At 37.6% G+C, this 20,547-nt stretch overlaps 1 protein-coding gene across 1 annotated transcript; it reads right to left on the minus strand.

Moving 5' to 3' along the window:
• Positions 1-204: 204 nt before the first annotated feature.
• Positions 205-17,840, minus strand: psmc6 (proteasome 26S subunit, ATPase 6). The gene is made up of 14 exons (XM_052012013.1): positions 17,694-17,840; positions 11,823-11,902; positions 11,696-11,735; positions 11,555-11,607; positions 8,549-8,616; positions 8,023-8,137; positions 7,843-7,930; positions 6,428-6,489; positions 5,816-5,939; positions 4,974-5,035; positions 3,489-3,609; positions 3,305-3,385; positions 1,503-1,574; positions 205-1,253 (listed from the first exon to the last, which is right to left on the minus strand). Exons 1-14 carry the CDS (start codon positions 17,776-17,778, stop codon positions 1,135-1,137), a joined length of 1,170 nt encoding a protein of 389 aa, XP_051867973.1. The 5' UTR covers positions 17,779-17,840; the 3' UTR covers positions 205-1,134.
• Between the last annotated feature and the right edge of the window lie 2,707 nt (positions 17,841-20,547).

Consider the following 20,547-nt stretch of genomic DNA (forward strand, 5'->3'; position numbering starts at 1 on the left):
AAAATGGCTGAACAATTTTAGCTTAACATTTGGGCTGAGATTAAAAAATAGACACAACGCATGCAGTTTGCAGAATTTCACTGGAAATATATGTCCCTTTCCAAGCATTAAAAGGCTAAACAAAGACATGGCCTCTCATTCTATGAAAATTTGAGAGATTGTTTTTTTTACAAAATTCTTCAAAGGAAAATAGAGATCAAAGCATTTTTCCCAGACATGATTAAATTTATTCAATGTTTTTGTACATTTATTAAATGCTATTGTGTATTTATAAACTCTGCAGACTGGAAACACGTGTTCAATGGTACTTTTGATTATAGTTTTTTCACAGAGATAACACAAAGATTATCTTTAGTAATTCACTTCTACTTCAGCTGTTATCTTCAGCTAAAACAGTTTCTTCAAAACTATTTGAGGCTACATGAACTCTATATAAATTCTTAGAAACAAAAAAAATCTTGAGAGAATTTTGTATTATGGTATTTTTTGTTAATGGAAATATTTTATTAAAATGTTGGCAAAACTATTAGTGCACTAAGATTAAATATTCTGTTTTGATACTTCTGGGACCACATAACAAAAATTCTACAGCTCCAGACTTTATCTATCCCGGTTCCACCAGATCTTCTGTCCTTTGCTCAGTGCTCACAAATCCCAAGGCAACTTTACCAACACCCCTGTTTGATGAAAAACTGACTCATTATATACAAAGCCACAGGATATCTGCTAATGTATATATTCAACAAATAGCTGATCACGTTCTTGTAAATTTAAATTTTATTGAGTTATGGGCAAAATTAATCAAATACCTATAAACTGTCATGTGGAGCAATGTCTTGAGTACAAGGGATTACATTACACTAAGACAGGCATGCCTCAGTGACGATATTTTCTTTTCTAGAATGATTTCAATAGAATATTGTTGCCAGTGGCCAAATTAAGGCTTAAAAATGGATCATTACATATATAGTGCAGCAGAACACCAAATTCAGTGGTCACCTACTGCAGCATTTATTATACACTTGTAATGAATTACAGTATATGTCATCTAGCTCTTATCCCTTTTAATGTATATATGCCACTTAAACCACTTTACAACCGCACAATCACAGTTTAAAAAAAAGGTTGGTAAACTTATACAGGTTTATAATCAAGTTTGGATTCTAGCTTTTTAGAATCAGCAACTTTTCGGACAGCCTTCATAAAGTCTTCCTGGATGACGTAATCACGATCAGCACGTATTGCGAACATACCTGAAGGAAAACATTGAAATAGATATTTATTTTCAAACTGCAGCAGTATGTGAATACAGAGTTCTAGAACTGGGAAGTTTGTTGATGGGGTGTTTGTGGAAGAGTGATGGGGTGTTTGGGGAAGAGGGAGGGGAGTCACATTACAGCTTCACATTTCTTTCTCAGTGAAAATTATATATTATTTGGCAAGAATGTTAATGTTAATAATATTTCAATGACAACTGGAATTTTAAATAGTTTCTAACATACCTGCTTCGGTGCAGACATTTCTTAAATCAGCACCATTAAATCCATCTGACAACTTGACAACTGCTTCATAGTCTATAACAAAAACATGGAATAAGCTGAGAAAATGTAGTGAATTAGCAATAAAAGTCACCACTAAAATGAAATTTTAAAAAATATCTTTCACTGTTTGGTCCTAGGTGGTGAATGAACCATGCAAAACCATTATATATTGCCAGGCTGAATTGCTTCTACAGGAGCTGCTACAGACTGCTATAGTTGCAGCTTTGCACTGAATTGCAGCATATTATACTGAATCTCAAAAAGCACACTGATATATTTAAGAGCCAAATATGGAATAAAAAATGTTCTATTTCCTTAAATTGATCAGCATCTTAAAAAGAAACAAAATCTTTGAAAACAGAATGGTTTATTTTTGATTGACACAAGGCACATGCTTTGATTCAAAATTTTTAAACATCATCTTTAATCATATTGAACTTGTTAAAATTACATCAAAAAAATGTTGGATACCAACCAGGTTACTGCAATAATATCCTCTTTGCACAAATGTACCAAATCCAGTTGAAAGTCTTATCAGATCCACAAGATGTATAAACTTGCTATATCCCCTGCATCACATCCTATGATACTATTACCAATTAATTTTTCTTTAATATAGCGTGGATTGAAAAATTCTGCATCTTGTGACCCTATCTAGAGATTCTGCATTGTGCTACGTATTCTGCCTATAATTAAGAGCAGAATAATTAAAATGTGAGTAAACATTACTACAGGAGCAAACAATAATACTTCTAATATGTATCTATTATGCACCTTGTACCTGGAGATATGTGAACAGATTTTACTACTCTCGGGATGCACCAAATTGCATGAATTGCACTTGAAATCTAGCTAGCCCTTTCTTCTATGCAAGGCAACTGGAATTCAAGCAGTATTGCTTTATAGGTTTTCTCCTTTTTATATAAAAATCTTTCTTTCCTGTGCTACAGAGGAGGCAGGCATGGAAAAAGAAAAATCTAACCTTGGATCTTACTGATGCTGCAGTAAATCGCTGCATTTGGTGACTTCTAAAACTACAACAAATACTTTAACTACATTGATTCAAACACCATCAGCAGAGCTCAGTATGGTAAACAATCTGAAATACTGCATTATTTTTCCATCTCAATGAAGTTCAACTAGAACTTAGCACCTAAATTTAAGGACAGTTTAACATTATGGAAGTTAGAGTGGCTCATAACAAATGTAATATTACAGTGCTGTTATTGCATTGATCTGCTTGCTACATCAAGAATTCGGTCAAGGTACAGGTGCTCCCCGTCCAGTCAGGGCAGTGAGTGGCTTGAATCTGCAAAGGGAGTACTGGAAGCAGATTCGACTGTGGCATTCGAAAGAGAGCTGGATAAGTAGTAGAAAGGAAAAAAAACATGCTCCGGGATTACCTGGATTATTGTTTCACTCAGCTGGCACGGACTCAATAGGCCCAATGCCCTCTGTCTATGCTGAAATGTACTGTGAAATAGTTAATTTTCTTTTGAATGGAATGTAAATATTTGCATTTAACTTCAACATTTGCAAACAAAGAATTTTAAGGAGCTTAATGTAGTTGAGGCATCTATTGTAGTTTTAGAAGTCACCAAATGCAGCGATTTACTGCAGCATCAGCAAGATCCAACATACAACAGCTGAGTAGAAATTCCAGTATTAAACAGTGACACGTATTAATCCTAAACCTAGCCAAAATACTTAACTAGAAAATAGATTTCCATTTTCAGTCTTACATAAAAGGTGAGAAAACATACCTATTTCACCATGCTTCGTGATAGGTCCAGCATGGATCTTCAAAATATCCAATCTTGCTTGCTCATTTGGAAGTTCAATATCTAGTAGTACATATTTAAATTAACATGTTGTAATTGTTTGTAAAGTTTCATGTAAAATGTTCCTCCTTATACAATTGCAATTCTTTATCTATACAGTACTTACGAATCTTTCTATCTAGTCTTCCAGGACGCAACAAAGCAGGATCCAATGTGTCTGGTCTGTTTGTAGCCATTATCATTTTAACTCTGTGAAGAGTATCAAAGCCATCCATCTGATTCAACAGCTAGAAAGCAATGCAGTTAACATATCAATTTGGTCCAAATCACATCAATATAAAGAGCTTGACAAGCACAGTCTCAAGTCAAGTAGGAACCTGAATGTGCACAAATTCCACTCTTTCACTGCAGTACAAAACTAATTCTGCTCCTTGAATATTTTATATAATAATTTATTATTTTGTACAAATAAAGCAAATTTAGTTCATAAAAGTTAACTCAGACTACGTCAAAGTTATGGGACATCAAACGAAGAGATATCAAATCTGAACAGTATATACCATTTCAAGGATATACAGAAATAGACTACAATATCTAATACTTTTTGCAAACCAGATCCTACAAATCCTTCTACAGCTAACAATTGATGTATTGGTTCTAGAATTGGCTCTGTCACAATTGGGGTTCACTAAACAACAGCACATCATTGTTCATAAGAATATAAACACTCCAATGCAGTGTCAACCCTGAAGGCAAATGGATAATAAGTTACTAATTAATAATTAAAAGGCAAGACTATCAAATCAATCTCTTACCCCTTAGACAATAAAGGTATAAGAAAAGTCAGGAAAAGCTCCAGTTCCAATTTGGCCTAAGGAAATACTTTAAGGGATGAATGGGTAGTAGAAGAGAAAAGACGACGATTGGTAGAACTGCAACCTTCAGTTTTAACCTGCAAATTATATCTGTAAATGTCTTACTGAATAAAAAGCCCTGGGATTAAATTACTATTTTTTTATTACTATCTTAAATTTGCAGGGGCACAATTAGCCTGGAGGATAAGGACCTGGATAATTGCATGCCTATTTTGGTGCTCTATCAGAACATGCTCACATGATAATTTGTACAAAGCCATTGATGGGAATTATTAACTGCTAAGTGGTTCCAAGAGTTGTAGAGAATTATACATCAATGTAATGGCTAAATTGGTATGGAAACTCTTGGTATTTAAGTCTCTTAAAAAATTTGATTGATACTAATCTCAATTAAGGCTAGATGTATTTATAAAAAATAAATAAAACAGGTTTCATTGAAAAACATAATACTGAAACTGTTTTAAATCTGAAATAAAAACAGGGATGTTGGAAATGATCAGGTAGCATCTGTGGAGAAAGATGCAGAATTAATGCTTCAGGTTGATGATCATTCAATAGAATTGGTGGTTAGTGGACAATCTGAATAAAATTTTGAAGAAAGGTCATTGACCTGAAACATTAACTCTGTTTCTCTCACCACATGTGCTACCTGATGTGCTATCTCCAGCATTCTGTTTTTATTTTGAATTTACATTAAACCGCATTTTATTTGTACCCATCTATGGGTAAATAGTAATTGATGGCGGACAACACTCATCTCCCATAATCTAAATCACCTCCATAAGTGTTCGTTGAATCTCACGATCAGCTGAGGTACCTTCAGAGAAGCGGCGACCACCTAAAAAAATATTATTCCAACATGTTTATTTTAAGACCTAGTTTGAAATTAAGGAAGTTATTACTTCTTACAGAAGTTCAGAAAAGTAAAAAAGATCAACTTTTCATAAAATCATAGAACTGCTATGGCGCAGGAGGCCATTTAACTCATTAATGGCAGGTTGGCTTGTGAAGATAGTTGTATCTCCATGGTCTTTCCCCACAGTCCAATTAATTATTTTTCCTCAAGAGTGTATCCAATTCAGTTTTGAGACTACTGACCTACTGCTCCCATTTCTTTTACATGCTGCAATTTCAAAATCATAACTATTCTCAGCATAACAAAGTTTTTGTTTGCATTACTTACATACTTTTTGTCCATTACTTTAAATTTGCGTCCCTTGGTCATTGAAACATCTGCTAATAGGAACTTATTCTCTCCACTTAAAGCATCTGAACCCATCATGATTGTGTACACCTCTGTCAAATATTCTCTCAACCCTCTTTGCTTCTGGAGAGAAGAATTGCAGCTACAGTCTAATCATTATCCCTGGTTCCATTCCAGTAAATCTTTCCTGCACCCTTTTTAGGACTTTGCATTCTTCCAATGAGTGTTGACTAAAACAGCAGTTGATATTCCTCTAACAACCTCACTGGTATTTTATAAAACTTCAACCTGACTTCTGTGATTTTACACTATGCTTTCAATGTTTCCGGTGATTGTACGCTGACTTAACATAAACCTATAATTCTTGCTACAAATTAATGATTTGAATTGAAAAAGTACAGGCAATAAGCTTACCAATAGCATCTATCTCATCCATAAAAATGATACATGGTTGATGATCTCTGGCATAGTTGAACATCTCTCTGATTAAACGAGCACTTTCGCCAATGTACTTATCAACAATAGAGCTGGATACGACCTATTAAAAATTTAAATGATCAATTTTACAATGATTACTACACTCATTTCAATAGGTTATACATATTTATAAGAGGCTACCATTTGATCCTTTCAACTTGCCCCAGGTCATCTTCTGGCTCAACTTAATCTTCTCACACAACACCAAAGATCAATTGATCCTTGCCATGCACAATTAATGACAAAGAGAACTCCAAAGATTCACATGGTGAATACAAGGAGTAACTCTTCCTAACGACCCTCCTGACTGCAGAAATTTCCACTCATCTCAGTCCTAAATTGCCAAGTTCTGTATTTTGAGACTAAGCTCCTAGTTTTAGACTATCAGTAGAAACATTCCCGCACCAAGTATCTTGTCAATCCCTCTAAGAAATGTTAACTTTAAATAACATAGAATTGAACTACTCAATCTTTCTTCAAAGGACAATCTCTCTCATCCAAGGAACCAACCTAATGAGCAGATTCAAATCACTTGTAGCTTATAGATACCTTTAAGAAGTTGCAGTCTAATTGACTAGCAACAGCTCTTGCTAGGAGTGTTTTTCCTGTACCTGAAAAGAAATAAAGGTCAATTTTAACATTTTATTCCTTCAAAACATATAAAATATCATTGTTACAAAGGGGTTTCCTTAAGGCATTATTTTCCCATTGCACTAGGTAATTTTTTTTAATCAATTCAAATGTTTATCATAATAAATGGAAAATTAGCAATTTTAAGGTTCCTTTCCACCGCACACCATTTCTCAGACTGGCTGCCTGACAAACTTTGCACTCCCATGTCTTTGCTTTGCTTTCAGACACATGATTGCAAAAGGATGACTCATCTTCCAATATTCCCCCCTTCTGTACCTAGTATCTGTTGAATTGAGATTGACATCCAAATAGTTTTCAGTGGGCCACAGCAGTAATATATTGCTACCATGTCACTACTAGATCACATTTTTTTTGGAAAATGCCCAGAGAATTTATTTAACAATGAAACTACATGGATTATTCTAGTCACCCAATATTCTTCCATCCAAATACAGAATATTGAGCCACTTTACGAATCCATACTCACCAGTTACCCTTCCCCAAAGAAATTATGACCCCAATATGACTCAAGGAGTAATTCTTCCTAACATGACAGCATATTTAAATATTCCAAAATATACATATTGCCACATTGGTGAGACCAAATGCAGACTAGGTGACCGTTTCACAGAACACCTGCGCTCTGTCTGTAACTGCGATCTGCATCTCCTCGTTGCCAGTAACCTCAACTCCCCCTCCCACACTATTACAGATATGTCAGACCTCGGCCTCCTCCACTGCCAGAATTCCAAGCGCAAACTGGAGGAACAGCACCTCATTTTTCGCCTTGGAACCTTAGAGCCCAATGGCATGAACATTGAATTCTCCCACTTTATAGAACCCTCCCCCCCCACCATGCTTCCTCTCTTCGTCCCTTTCCTAGCCTCTCTTTTTTCTACCTTTTTTTCCTTTCTCTCCTTACCTTTGACCCATCCCCCAGTGGATCTGCTCTCCCCTCCTCCCCCACACCTGCCTATCACTATCTCTTACCTGCATCTACCTATCACCTCCTTGTTCCCACCCTGCCTCCCCTCTTTTGTCCACTTATCATGGCTCTGCTTTTCCCTCCTGTATATTGGGCTTCCCCTTTTCCTATCTTCAGTCCTGAAGAAGGGTCCTGGCCCAAAATGTTGACCACCTTTTCTCCATGGATGCTGCCTGGCCTGCTGAGTTCCTCCAGTTTTTCATCTAAATTCCAGCATCTGCAGTACTTTATTTCTCTAAATATTGCCAATTTAATATGGCAGGTTTAATTGGATTAATTTCTAATTGCTCTAGTTTCTAATTCTAATTTAGTTTAGTGGAAAAAAGCCCAAAGGTCATTTGTTTACCTGGTGGTCCATAAAGGAGGCATCCTTTTGGAGGAATGATTCCCACACGCTGGAACAATTCTGGGTTTGTAAGTGGTAACTCTATAACCTATAAATGCAGCAGAATTTCTATTTCAGCAAAACAGAAGATCTACAAGCACAATCAATTCCACAGAACACAGTTCAATATTTTTGGCAAACCTCTCTTAGTTCTCTAATCTGTTCAGCCAATCCACCAATCTCTGAATATGTAACATTTCCTGGATCTTCATGAGACATGTTGTATACCAATGGGTCCACTTCTCTTGGCAAATACCTGTTACACAAGTACACAACGTTTATAATTTAATCATTACATCTGATCAAACTGGAGGTATATGCATCCATAAACATTATCTCATACCACTGTTCCCTATCAAAAGCTTCTAATAAAAGAAATCCATTATTCCACAACTCCATGAATATTCCTTAATAACTCACAACAGAGTTAACACCAAGACAGAGTTCCCTAGTGTGGAATGCTACAGAACTCCTCTAGTGTGGAATGCTTCATCTAATGAAAGGTATCCATTCATTTTTAAAATGAAACGTGTTCATGAATTATTTGAGCTGCAGTAACTCAAATCTTTAAATCCAAATATTGCATTATTGATATTCTCAGGCTGAGATATTGCTTAACTGAGTTTTTTTTTATTATTTAATAAAAGACTTCCATTATAACACTTACCTCATTATAGTTAAAGTTGTCATATCCAGGGCAACTCTAGTCCCTGGTTTCAACTTGCTTTTTTCAAGCTGTATTTATATGAAACAAAAAGGAATGTTTAATGGATCAGAAAAATCAATTTTCCCCTTCTACCACCACCCCTTCCCCCACACCACACAAAAAAACCTGGCTTCTGCTGGGCATACTTTAAAACTAAAAAAAACAAATAATAATCACTCTCCATATAACATATGTGAGATATTTATCTTCCTTCCACAATTTTTTGCCTAATTACATTACTGTGAAACACAATGGGATACTTTATATTAACATATTGTATATTAATTGAAGTAATTGTTGCTGTTCCTAAATCAATTATAGATGCTTCTACATCCTTGAATAATTTCAGGAATTAGGGATGGACTGGACGAGATGGGTTGGTGCAGAGAAAGCTAAGAGATGTAATAGCAATGTGTAAAATAATGAATATTTTAGAGAAAAAATAAATAAATACAAATTGATTCAACACCACTGTTGAATCAAAAGACAGATTTAAAGTAACTGGCTAAATAAACAAAGGCAATACGTGTCTTTTCTTTTTAAAAAAAAGCAAACATGTGGAAAGAACTCGGAATGCACTACCTGACAGGGTGGTAAGGCACAGACTCAATAGTAACCTTCAAGGGTAAGTTGACTATTACTTGGAGAACATAAAGAGGAAAATGTAGAAAGAACAAGGAAATAGGACTAACTGCATTGCTCTTTGAAGGCACTGACACAGATCTGATAGACCAAATGCCTTCTGTAGTGTAGTACTATAATGATGTTTTCCAAGAGAGAAAAAGGATATTTTAAATTAAATCAGGACAAGCTTTTAGTGCATGGCAACTCCAACGGATACCACATTCACTGTGTTTCTACGGCTGGTCAGAAGTAAAGCATATTCCTTCATAGCTTTGATTCACAATACTTTTCATTTCACTGCTTAGCTTAGTTTAGCAAATAGCCTCAAAAATCTAAATTAAAATAACAAGTCACTTATACCATGTAGTTCTTTAACTATTTAAAATAAATTAGACTATACTTTTGGGACAAATGTTTAAACAAAAGTGATTTTGGATCTTTTACAGTAAAAGATCTGTTTTTTGTTATTTTTTGAAACATATAAGATCATAAGGGAAAACAGAAATATTCCATTTCACATATTCTACAACAACGTAGAGCATTTAGATTTGAAAACAATTCAGTTTTTAAACGATGGACTTGTTCTTTTGTTATAAAGATTCAAAAAACACACATTCATAACTTTTGCAGGCAAAATCAAACATTAAAGCTCAAATTGATAACCGATACACTTGAAAGTTATCACATAAAAAATACACAGGTATTTTACATACTCAGTTTTATTCAGACATCCCACTGGAATAATCACTAGATATTTCTGATAACACAACTGGAGTAATAGGTTTATGATGGGGTAAAGAGAAGGAATTGAAACAGTATACTGATAAATATAATGGAAATAAATTTTTTTTACAGCAAATGTCTGAGGAGAGATTGTTGCCTTTAATTAAGGGGAAAGGTACAAGACTGTTAGAAGCAAGGGACAATGATTTAGTTCAGGATTGCTTTAGTAAAACATTGGCTTACAATGCTATCAATGTATGTATTACTATATTTAGAATCTATAAGAGTTCAAAGGCATTTGTAATATGAAAGTAATAGTAAATGCAAAATTTGTTCAAATATTTGCATTCTTTGTCAACCTGAAAACTCCTTATTAGACTTTTACATCTAGTTGATTAACTTCACTTAATATGAAGTATACCTGTTCCAGGAAAACAATGTTGCCTGGACAGACTGCATTCAAACAAGCAGGTCTGAAGAGCTCCAGATTTGATGCCTCAAATCTCATCATAATACAGGGGCTCCCTAAGTAACGGAAGACCTGACATAGGGAAATCCAACTTTTTTCAAATTCTCACATAAACTTTTAAAGCATTTTTCAAGGTAGGAAAGTTAGTTACAGCAATACTAACTTCTTCAGGAATTATGGAAAAGAGGTGGCAGCTTGTTAATTCAAAAGGCAACCAATCTTCAAATATAAACTGTTTACATGTAACCTCCCCGCAGTAATCAAACAGACAGTGGGAGGGCACTTAAGAAATTTAGTTTGAAATTGACAAACAATCTCATCTAATCACACTTGTAAAATACTTTATCAAACAATGTAACGTCCATTGATACTTTAAGGTCATCAAAACTAGCCATTGGACGTGGGACATTCTGATTGTGGGACATACTGTACTATCGTAATTACACAGGGAAAGGCAATAAGTAAATGATCACATTAATCAACTCTCATTGAAATTGCTCATTTCTGACTCACAGTAAAATTGGTTTACGGACAGTTCTCAGGAACAGAAACCTTATGTAACCCGGGGACTGCCTGTATAGACTGCAGTAGGTGCCCATGCAGTGACTACATTAGGTTGAAGGAGTTTGGTGGGCTTTGGAAATCTGGATTGGGGTTTGGTGCACGATTAAGGTAGAATAAGACTTCATGAATACTTTTGGTGGAATTAGGTAGGTAGTTTGCAAATATTGAGTATTTTAGGTTGGCATGGTGCTGATGTCTAGCTTTTGGGAGTGCTGTAAGACTACTAAGTAGGTTGAAGTCAATATCAGGAAAGAAATTGGGATGGTGGATGGTAAAGTCAGCAATCTTGCCACTTGGAGCAGCACCGACTCAGGTAAGATCTTGTTATTTGACTTGCGTTCACTACTATGTATTGGGAGGCAATTAACATCAGCACTGTTTGCCTTGAACAAATAAAATTCTTTATCAGTTTAGCATGAGGAAAGGTTGCAAGTTGGATGAGGAGTTTTGTGAGATGAAGGGATTGACAACTGATAACTTAATTGCTCAGTCATTACTTATTAAACAAAACATACAATAAGCAGTGGTATATAGAAAAACAGATGGCTTTAAACACACTTTTCCTGTATAATTTTTGAATACTTTACCTGTCGACGGCAGCCAACAACATATCGTGGTCCATTTGTAGCCTTTACAATAACTATACAGAGAAACAAAAATTGTATAATTTTAAATTGTTTTGTTATGAAGGACGATAAGGTGAACTGTAATAAAACGTTGCTACTTACATTTCTCTTCTGTAAGTTGTTTCAGCACTTCACCAACAATCTGAGGAAAATTAATTAATTTTATTTATTTTAAATGGAAAGGTAGAAAAATGCAATTTCATTTCACGAAGGAGTGATAAACTCTTACCTGTCCCACACTCTGAAGGGCTTTGAGGTCATTTTCAGACTTCTCATACTGCTTTGTTAGTTCTTTCAGTTGCTCTCTCACTAGATACATTGGAAAAAGATTTGAACATTAATTTTGCAGGTTTAGTTAACTAAAAAGCAGCCATTCAAATACTCTCTTAAATTGACGCAGCAGAGGAGGCTTTTTGTGGAGCTAACTGATTAATCCCAATCCCCTAGTCTTCCCCCATAGCCCCACATTTTTTTTTACTTCAAATAATGTCATATTTTCTTACAATTAGAAGGAGGCCATTCCGCCAGTCGAGTCAGTCCTCGCTCTTAAAGCAACTCTGTTCCCATAGCTGACCAAACACATAGTTGGGTCTTGATTGTAGAACACTGTGTACATACCTCTTGGGAGAATACTGAGGTGTATTACTCAAATCTCTTTTAAATTTTGCCACTTAGTCATTTTCCAGTGTTCTTTCAGCCACTTTTGTCCAAATCATTATGCAAAAAAAAGTTAGTGTGTTTTTTTTTGTTTCTGTCTATGTCCGTGGGTCACCCAGGCCTCCTGCCACAAACATTCATAATTTTGAATATCTTTTAAATCTCCTCCGATCCAAAGAAACTAACCCGTTTTTCCAGATACTCCATATAACCCGAGTCAAAAGACAAACTTCATCCTGAGAGCAACCCTAGATGTTGCAATACGTTCGTACATAAGGTATAAGCTTCTGAGATCAGACAGAATCAGCATTTCCATTCTAGGTGCCATTCTAATAAACCTCTTCTGCATTCTCCCAGAGGCCTCGACTCCCTCCCAAAGTGCAGTGCCAGAAATAAACAATATTGCAGTCAAAATGTAACCAGTGTTTTATAAAGACTTAGTACAACTTCTTTTTTGTTTTGTACTTCAGTTTGATATTAATAAATCCAAGCTTTCTACATGTTCTTAACAGCCTTCTCAATATCCATCAATTTTAAAGATTATATATTTAAAACTTTCATTGCTCTCTCTGCCCGCACTCTATTTAACATCATTCTATTTAGTTCATATTACCTTTCTTCATATTAAAGCTTCCCGCTTCTCCGCATTAAATTTCATCTATGCGTCTGCACATCTTCTAAGGTTTTCTCTCTTCCCATTATTAGCAAACTTTGAAATTAATACGAAGCATATCAAAGTCCACGAAGTTAATACACACTGGAATGAGTATTGGTATAAATACCAATCCCTGGAGAATATTGCTTTATGCCTGAAATACCCTAACTCCATACCCTCTGCTCTCTGACCCATAGCCAATATTGCCGTCATCATGGTCTTTACTACTGCTCATAACTGAGGGAAATACCACTATATTAACTTTAATACAAACAAACTAGATTATCAAACAAGGGAAAGGCTTGTATATTAATTTCTAGATGTTTGTGGATCTTTAAAGATGCTATTTTGTTTCACTCCCACATTTTTTCCTATTGCAAAAAACATTAGTAGACATGATAAGTTTTCAACACACCAAGGCCTATCTGACTGATATCTGCAGAACTTATCTGATTCCACTGCTTACACTGTTCATAAGTTATTGTCCTACACTCAGTCAAGATAATTTTTTTATGACAAATGGCTTAGCAATGTTAACGGACATTAAATTAATGCCACAGTTATAACAGTGTCAACTTTTAGCCACCTTACTTCAAGGAAGACATCATGGTCACAACACAAGTGCAAGCAGATACTACTGGGATATGAGACATTAGTCATGGGTGGGGGGCATGTTGCAATGAAGATATTTGGATTCTGCAATAGGAGTTAGATAAGTTGAGTGAGTGCATGAAAACTTGGCAAATGGAGTTTAATGTGGGAAAGTGTGAAGTCATGCACTATGGTACAAGGAATTCAATAGTAGACTATTATCTAAATGTAGAAAGATTGCACGAGTGAAGTACAAAGGGATCTAGACGTTCTAGTGCACCAAGTGAAAAAGGTTAGAAGATACAGCAAGTGGTTAGAAAGACAAACGGTATATTGGTCTTTATTGAAAGAGGGTTGGAATTTAGAACAGGGATGCTATTGCTACACTTGTGCAGGGAACTGTTGAGGCCACACCTGGAGATCTAGGTACAGTTTTGGTCCCATTTTTTAAGGACATTCTGGCATTGGAGGCTGACCAAAAGAAGCCAATTCCTGAAAGTTGTCCATCAGCAGCTGAAGAAATTAGATCAATATTCTTTGGAGTTGAGAATGAATGAGGGGTGATCTTTTTGAAACATGCAAGATAAGGGCAGCATAACAAGGCAGATGTCAAGATATGTCCACTAGTGGGAGATTTTCAAATAAGGAGGCAATTATAAAATTGGGGGTAGTTATTTAAAACTGAGGTGCAGAGGAACTTCTCGCAGAGTGTGTTGAATCTCTGAAACTTTCTACCTGGAGGGCTGTGGAGACCATCTTTAAATACCACCAAAGTAGATACATTTTTGAAAGATGACAGAATTGTGGATTTTGGAAATGAGACTGAGGCAAATCAACTATGATCACATTGACTGATGGTGCAGACTTGAAGGACCAAGTGGTTTTTCCCTGCTCCTATTTTCTTATGATCATTGTGCAACTCAAGAAAAGGATTTTGATGAGGTGGAAAGTGAAAAAATATTTTCTTTCTTCAGTAAGTTTACAACTTTTATGTATAAATAATGCCACAAAACTTTGAGGGGTATTGAGAATTTATCCTACCCAAAGGGTTTAGGTCTATAACCTAATGATGGAAGTAAAATTAGTAACTTTTAAAAAGGGAAAGGATAATTAAATGAAAAACTATAAAATACATAGAAAGGAAAAAAGCTAGGGAATGGGATTGAATGGGTGATTATTTAAAAGTGCAGGCAAGCACAACAGACTGAACATTATTCTACAAAGCAAAATTCTGTAGTAATATATTACAAGAATAGGTTGTCTTTATAGCAATGAGCATTTAGAAGGAACATGTCCATTGAATTTATAGTTTGCATGATTTGTTGCTGATTTGAGGCTCTATTACCATTTCCTTACTTAGACACATTAGCTAAGTTGACTAAATATTTTTATTTAACTAGGATTTACACGTCAATGTCAGATATCTATTAGTGTAATGTGATAAATTAGTTCACTATCAATGAAAATGTGAAAGAAAAATCTTTTTTTGTAAAATCATTTAGAAAATTATTTTGCAATGGACTGGGCATAACAGTTAATTTACAGTATATATATTACATCTCTTCTGATTTTGGTGGAGCATTTAATAACTTGAATAGCAGCGGTACAGTAGTGTACTGGCGGCACGGTAGTATAGCGGTTAGTGTAATGCTATTACAGCGCCAGCGACCTGGGTTCACTTCTGACAGGAGTTTGTACATTCTCCCTGTGTCTGTGTGGGTTTCCTATGGGTGCTCTGGTTTCCTCCCACATTCGAAAGAAGTACAGGTTAGGAGCTGTGGGCATACAATATTGCCACCGGAAGAGTGGTGACACTTGTGGGCTGCCCCCAGCACATTCTCAGTAACGCAAAAAGACAGATTTCACTGTGTGTTTCAATGTACATGTGACTAAATATCTTATGTCACTATAGGATTCTCTGATTGACAGTGAGATTTCTTCAAAAATATTTTGGGTGCATACGTTATTTTGCAAACTCAATCATTCTGTAGAGGGATTTAGACAATGATAGGTATATTTTGTAATTCAAAATACTAAAACTAGAGTTAAACATGCAACACTGTGCCTTACCGTTCACAGATAAAAAGTATTAAAAATATCCTGTGCATTAAAAGGATAGCAAGCCATATTTCAAGATCTTTAATTACTGTAACAATTTTCTAAAAACTTGAGGTTGAAACCACCTACTAGGAGAAATCTTCAGCAATCATGGAGACAAAAGCAAAGACCTATTTCTTTCTCCATTAAATCAAATACAAAATGGTTTATTCCTCTTTATCTATGATGCACAAATCATCAAAAAATTCATCTAAAGATTAAAAACTGAAATTGACTCAATTATCTAATGGGCTGTAACCACATGAAAAGTTATTTAACAAGCTATGATTTCACTAAAAAGCTTTATTAAAAATAAAATAATAGTAAGTCTTGTTGCAATATTTGTTGTAATCAATTTTCTCCCAGTGACTGTCCAAGGCTTTTTGCAGAGCATTTTAAATAGCAGAAAGCAAAATGCAGCTGTCACTGGAAATCAGACACAAAAAAAACCCATAAAGGAAGGTCAGCCCCCAAATATTATTTGTCTGTTCAATTCACAGGCCTGGTTCCAATATTCTCTGATTAATATGCACAAAATTACTGGTTCACAATACAAATATTATCAATTTCTTCACAGTCTCACAAAATGTTTAAAAATTCCAATAATACTCCATTCAAAGTGGATAGTTACTATTACTTGCATTTAAAACAGCGGTGTAATTTAGCATGAAATGTGAACATTGTCGTCTTGAATGCAACGTATCAACAAGAACAACACAGGCGCACCTGAAGGATGCTTTCTTAGCTCACTGTTCTACTCTCTCTACACTCATAACTGTGTGGCCAGACACAGCTCAAACGCCATCTACAAATTCACCGATGGCATCACTGTTGTCGGCATAATCTCAGATGGCAATGAGGCGGCCTACAGAAGTGAGAGAGATTGGCTGGTTGAATGGTGCACTCAACGTCAGCAAGACCAAGGAATTGATTGTGGACTTCAAGAAGGGGAGGTCAGGAGAACACACACCAGTCCTCATTGAGGGGTCGCCAGTGGAAAGGGTGAGCAGCTTCAAGTTCCTGGGCTTCAACCTCAGAGGATCTATCTTGGACCCAACACGAAGAAGGCAAGCCAGCAGCTTTACTTCATTCAGAGTTTGAGGAGATTTGGTACGTCATCAAAGACTCTTGCAAATTTCTACAGATGTACAGTGGAGAGCATTCTGACTTGTTGGATCACCACCTGGTATAGAGACTCCAATGTGCAGGATTGAAAGAGGCTGCAGAGGGTTATAGACTCAGCCAGCTCCATCACAGGCACAACCCTCCCCGCCATCAAGGGCATCTTCAAGAGGCAGTGTCTCAAGAAGGCAGCATCCATCATTAAGGACCCTCACCATCCAGGACATGCCCTCTTCATGTTAGTACCATCGGGGAGGAGGTACAGGAGACTGAAGACCCATACACAACGTTTCAGGAACAGCTTCTTCACCAGCAGATTTCTGAACAGTCCATGTACACTACCTCGCTTTCCTCTTTTACACTGTTTATTTACTTTTGTAACTTATAGTAATTTCTACGTCTTACACTGTACTGCTGCCCCGAAACAACAAATTTCACGACGTATGTCAGTGACAATAAACCCGATTCTGAACATGCACTTGCGCTTCTGAAATAGTGGGCGAATGACACATGCATGACGGCCTCCCTTTTTCATGTAAGGGTTCAATGAATTAGGACGCGAGACGTGGTAAAGAGATTCTTGGTGAACATTGTAGTTTTGAATGCAACGTATCAAGAAGAACAACACAGGTGCACTCAACTCAGCGTAACGTTAACCTACCTCAAGAGTAGCCCAATAAGTCAAGCATATTTTTTTACTGCTGCGAGCAACCCTGAACCACCAGGGCCGGAGCAGACCAACCCACCGCCTCGTATTTAAATTCCGCATTTAGAGTTTCTACATTTTACTTTTGTACATGAAAGGATACGGGGCCCGGGCCGGTAGTGAGGTGAGGCCCGGCCCGGCCCGGCTTCACCCCCACTCCATGCATGACAAAGCGCGTCCGAGACAGCGCCGTTATTACTCGATCGCACAGGTCCTGGAAATCGCGTTCATCCCACCACCCAAGGAAGGAGAATAAAACATGGAAAACGCACACTCTTTCAAGCGGCCGTCGATCTCTTTGTGCTCTAATAATTTCTTCCTGTAATCCTGAAGCGCCTTCTCCCTCGGATCCGCCATGTTGTTGCCGGGACCAAGCGGGGCCTGATGGGATGAAGCGGGCGACCGCTGCTGACAACGAGCGGCTATGACAACAGGAGTGAACGTCCAACGCTGAAAACCCCATACCTCCAGCGGCAGGAGCCACTTGGAGCCGGAGGTGGTTGTAGGTAACGTGTGTTCAACCTGTTGGGCGCAGTGTGGTCTCAGGAGCAAGCGATAGCCCTGCATGCCGTGGTGTCACCATGACTTCTCCTCCACTCACCCGACCTGGTTCAAATCATGTTCTATGCGCCCTTCCCCATGATGTCTTTGTAAATGGGCCCATTTAGAATCTTTAGAATGAAAGGGATATATATATATATATATATAATTAGTTCGAACTTTATATATATTATATTATATATATATACTAATTATAATATATATATTTATTTTATATATATACTTTCTGACTTGTAACCAGTTATCTGCTCTACTTGCGTTTTTCGAGCTGTTGCTTTTAAAATTCCTATTAGTCCGAACTTTATATCATTCACATCCCCTTTCATTGTAAAGATTCATATACATATATCGAGAGAGAGAGAGAGAGGTTTGGTTTAGTGGGGTGTGAAAAGTAGTTACTCAAGATGACCATACAGTGGTATTCCACAAAGATTGCCCTTGGGACCACTGTTGTTCATTTACACGAATGATTTAGACTTGGTAGTTGGAAGAAGAATTTCAAAATTTGCAAAAGATATCCAATTGAGGGCTGCAGTTCACAAAGAGGAAGGACTGAGATAAAATACAAGGAGGTCAGTACCTTGTAAGAACCTTGGGAGTCGATATTTCCTGTAGATTAAATACAGGACTCATGGTGTAATGTTAAGAAAGCAATATTTCGCTCCATTGTCTTGAAGTCGTTCACTTTATGTGCTCTTGAAGAACATGACCACAGCAGCTGAGCTATTGCCAGCAGTTTAAATCAGAAACATTTGCATGTCTGAGAGCATTTACATGGAACTATGAGTCATGCAGCGCTGGTCTGAGGAAGCAGGTGAGCTCCTACGTAACTGCTTTGAGACAGTGGACTGGTCCATGTTCAAAGACTCAGCTGCCAGCCTTGATGAGGATGCCACCACCATCACAGACTTTATCAGCAAGTGTGTTGAGGACTGTCTACCAAGGAGGACAATTCGGGTGTTCCCAAACAGGAAACCATGGATGAATTGGGAAATCCACTCCCTACTGAAGTTGAGGACTACTGCACACAAATCTGGTGATCCTGATCTGTACAAGAAATCGAGGTATGACCGTTGGAAAGCTATCAGGGATGCCAAGAGGCAATACTGACTCAAAATAAAGTCCCAGACCAGCTGTCAGTTATGGCAGGGCTTACATGCCATAACAGGCTACAAGACAAAGACAGGCTGCATAGTTAACAACAGCACATCCCTTCCTGATGAACTTAACGCATTCTATGTGCGTTTTGAACAGAAGGGAAGTAGATTGTCACCACCCACCCTGACAGACTCCAATGCAACTGAACCTGTGGTCACCGTTGAGGATGTAAGATCAGTCTTCCGGAGAGTGAACATGAGGAAAGCATCTGGCCCAGATGGTGTCCCTGGCCATGTGCTCAGATCTTGTGCTGATCAACTGGCAGAAGTATTTGCAGACATATTTAACCTCTCCCTGCTTCAATCTCAGGTTCCCACCTGTTTTAAGAAGACCACTATCATCCCGGTACCAAAGAAAAGCAAGGTAACATGGCTCAATGACTACTGACCAGTGGCTCTGACATCCACCATCATGAAGTGCTTTGAGAGGCTGGTCATGGCATGCATCAACTCCAGCCTCCCAGACAACCTTGGCCCACCGCAATTTGCCTATTGCCAAAACAGGTCTACAGCAGATGCCATCTCCCTGGCCCTACACTCAGCTCTGGAGCATCTGGACAGTAAAGACACTTACGTTAGACTATTGTTTATTGACTACAGCTCTGCCTTCATTACAATAATCCCAAGCAAACTTGTCACCAAACTCCGAGACGTAGGACTCAACACCTCCCTCTGTTAACTGGATCCTTGACTTTCTAACCAACAGACCGCAATCAGTGAGGATAGGCAGCAATACCTCCGGCATGATTATTCTCAACACTGGTACCCCACGGGGCTGCGTCCTCAACCCTCTACTCTATTCCCTATACACTCATGACTGTGGCAAGATTCTGCTCTAACTCCATCTACAAGTTTCCAGATGATACCACCGTTATAGGCCATATCTCAAATAGCGATGAGTCAGAGTACAGGAAGGAGATAGAGAGCTTAGTGGAATGGTGTCATGACAACAACCTTTCCCTCAGTGTCAACAAAACAAAAGAGTTGGTCATTGACTTCAGGAAAGGGGGCAGTGTACATGCACCTGCCTACATCAACTGTGCTGAGGTCGAGAGGGTTGAGAGCTTCAAGTTCCTGGGAGTGAACATTACCAACAGCCTGTCCTGGTCAAATCACGTAGATGCTTCGGCCAAGAAAGCTCACCAGTGCCTGTACTTCCTCAGGAGGCTAAAGAAATTTGGCTTGTCCCCTTTGACTCTCACCAACTTTTAGTAATGCACCATAGAAAGCATCCTATCTGGATGCATCACGGCTTGGTATGGCAACTGGACCACAAGAAACTGCAGAGAGTTGTGGACACAGCCCAGCATGTCACGGACACCAGCCTCCCCTCCGTGGACTCCGTCTTTACCTCTTGTTGTCTTGGTGAAGCAGCCAGCATAATCAAAGACCCCTCCTACCCGGGACA

The sequence above is a fragment of the Pristis pectinata genome, chromosome 1 (genome assembly GCF_009764475.1).
Source record: "Pristis pectinata isolate sPriPec2 chromosome 1, sPriPec2.1.pri, whole genome shotgun sequence".
Classification (NCBI taxonomy): Eukaryota; Metazoa; Chordata; class Chondrichthyes; order Rhinopristiformes; family Pristidae; genus Pristis; species Pristis pectinata.

What these genes read in the sequence shown, in the direction of transcription:
- psmc6 (XM_052012013.1), bottom strand. Translation starts at nt 17,778, where the DNA reads ATGGCGGATCCGAGGGAGAAGGCGCTTCAGGATTACAGGAAGAAATTA. An exon ending in TAGACTGCAACTTCTTAAAG is followed by an intron (nt 5,940 to 6,427) that starts GTATCTATAAGC and finishes AATTTTTAATAG; the next exon opens with GTCGTATCCAGCTCTATTGT. An exon ending in GGATGAGATAGATGCTATTG is followed by an intron (nt 5,036 to 5,815) that starts GTAAGCTTATTG and finishes ATATTTTTTTAG; the next exon opens with GTGGTCGCCGCTTCTCTGAA.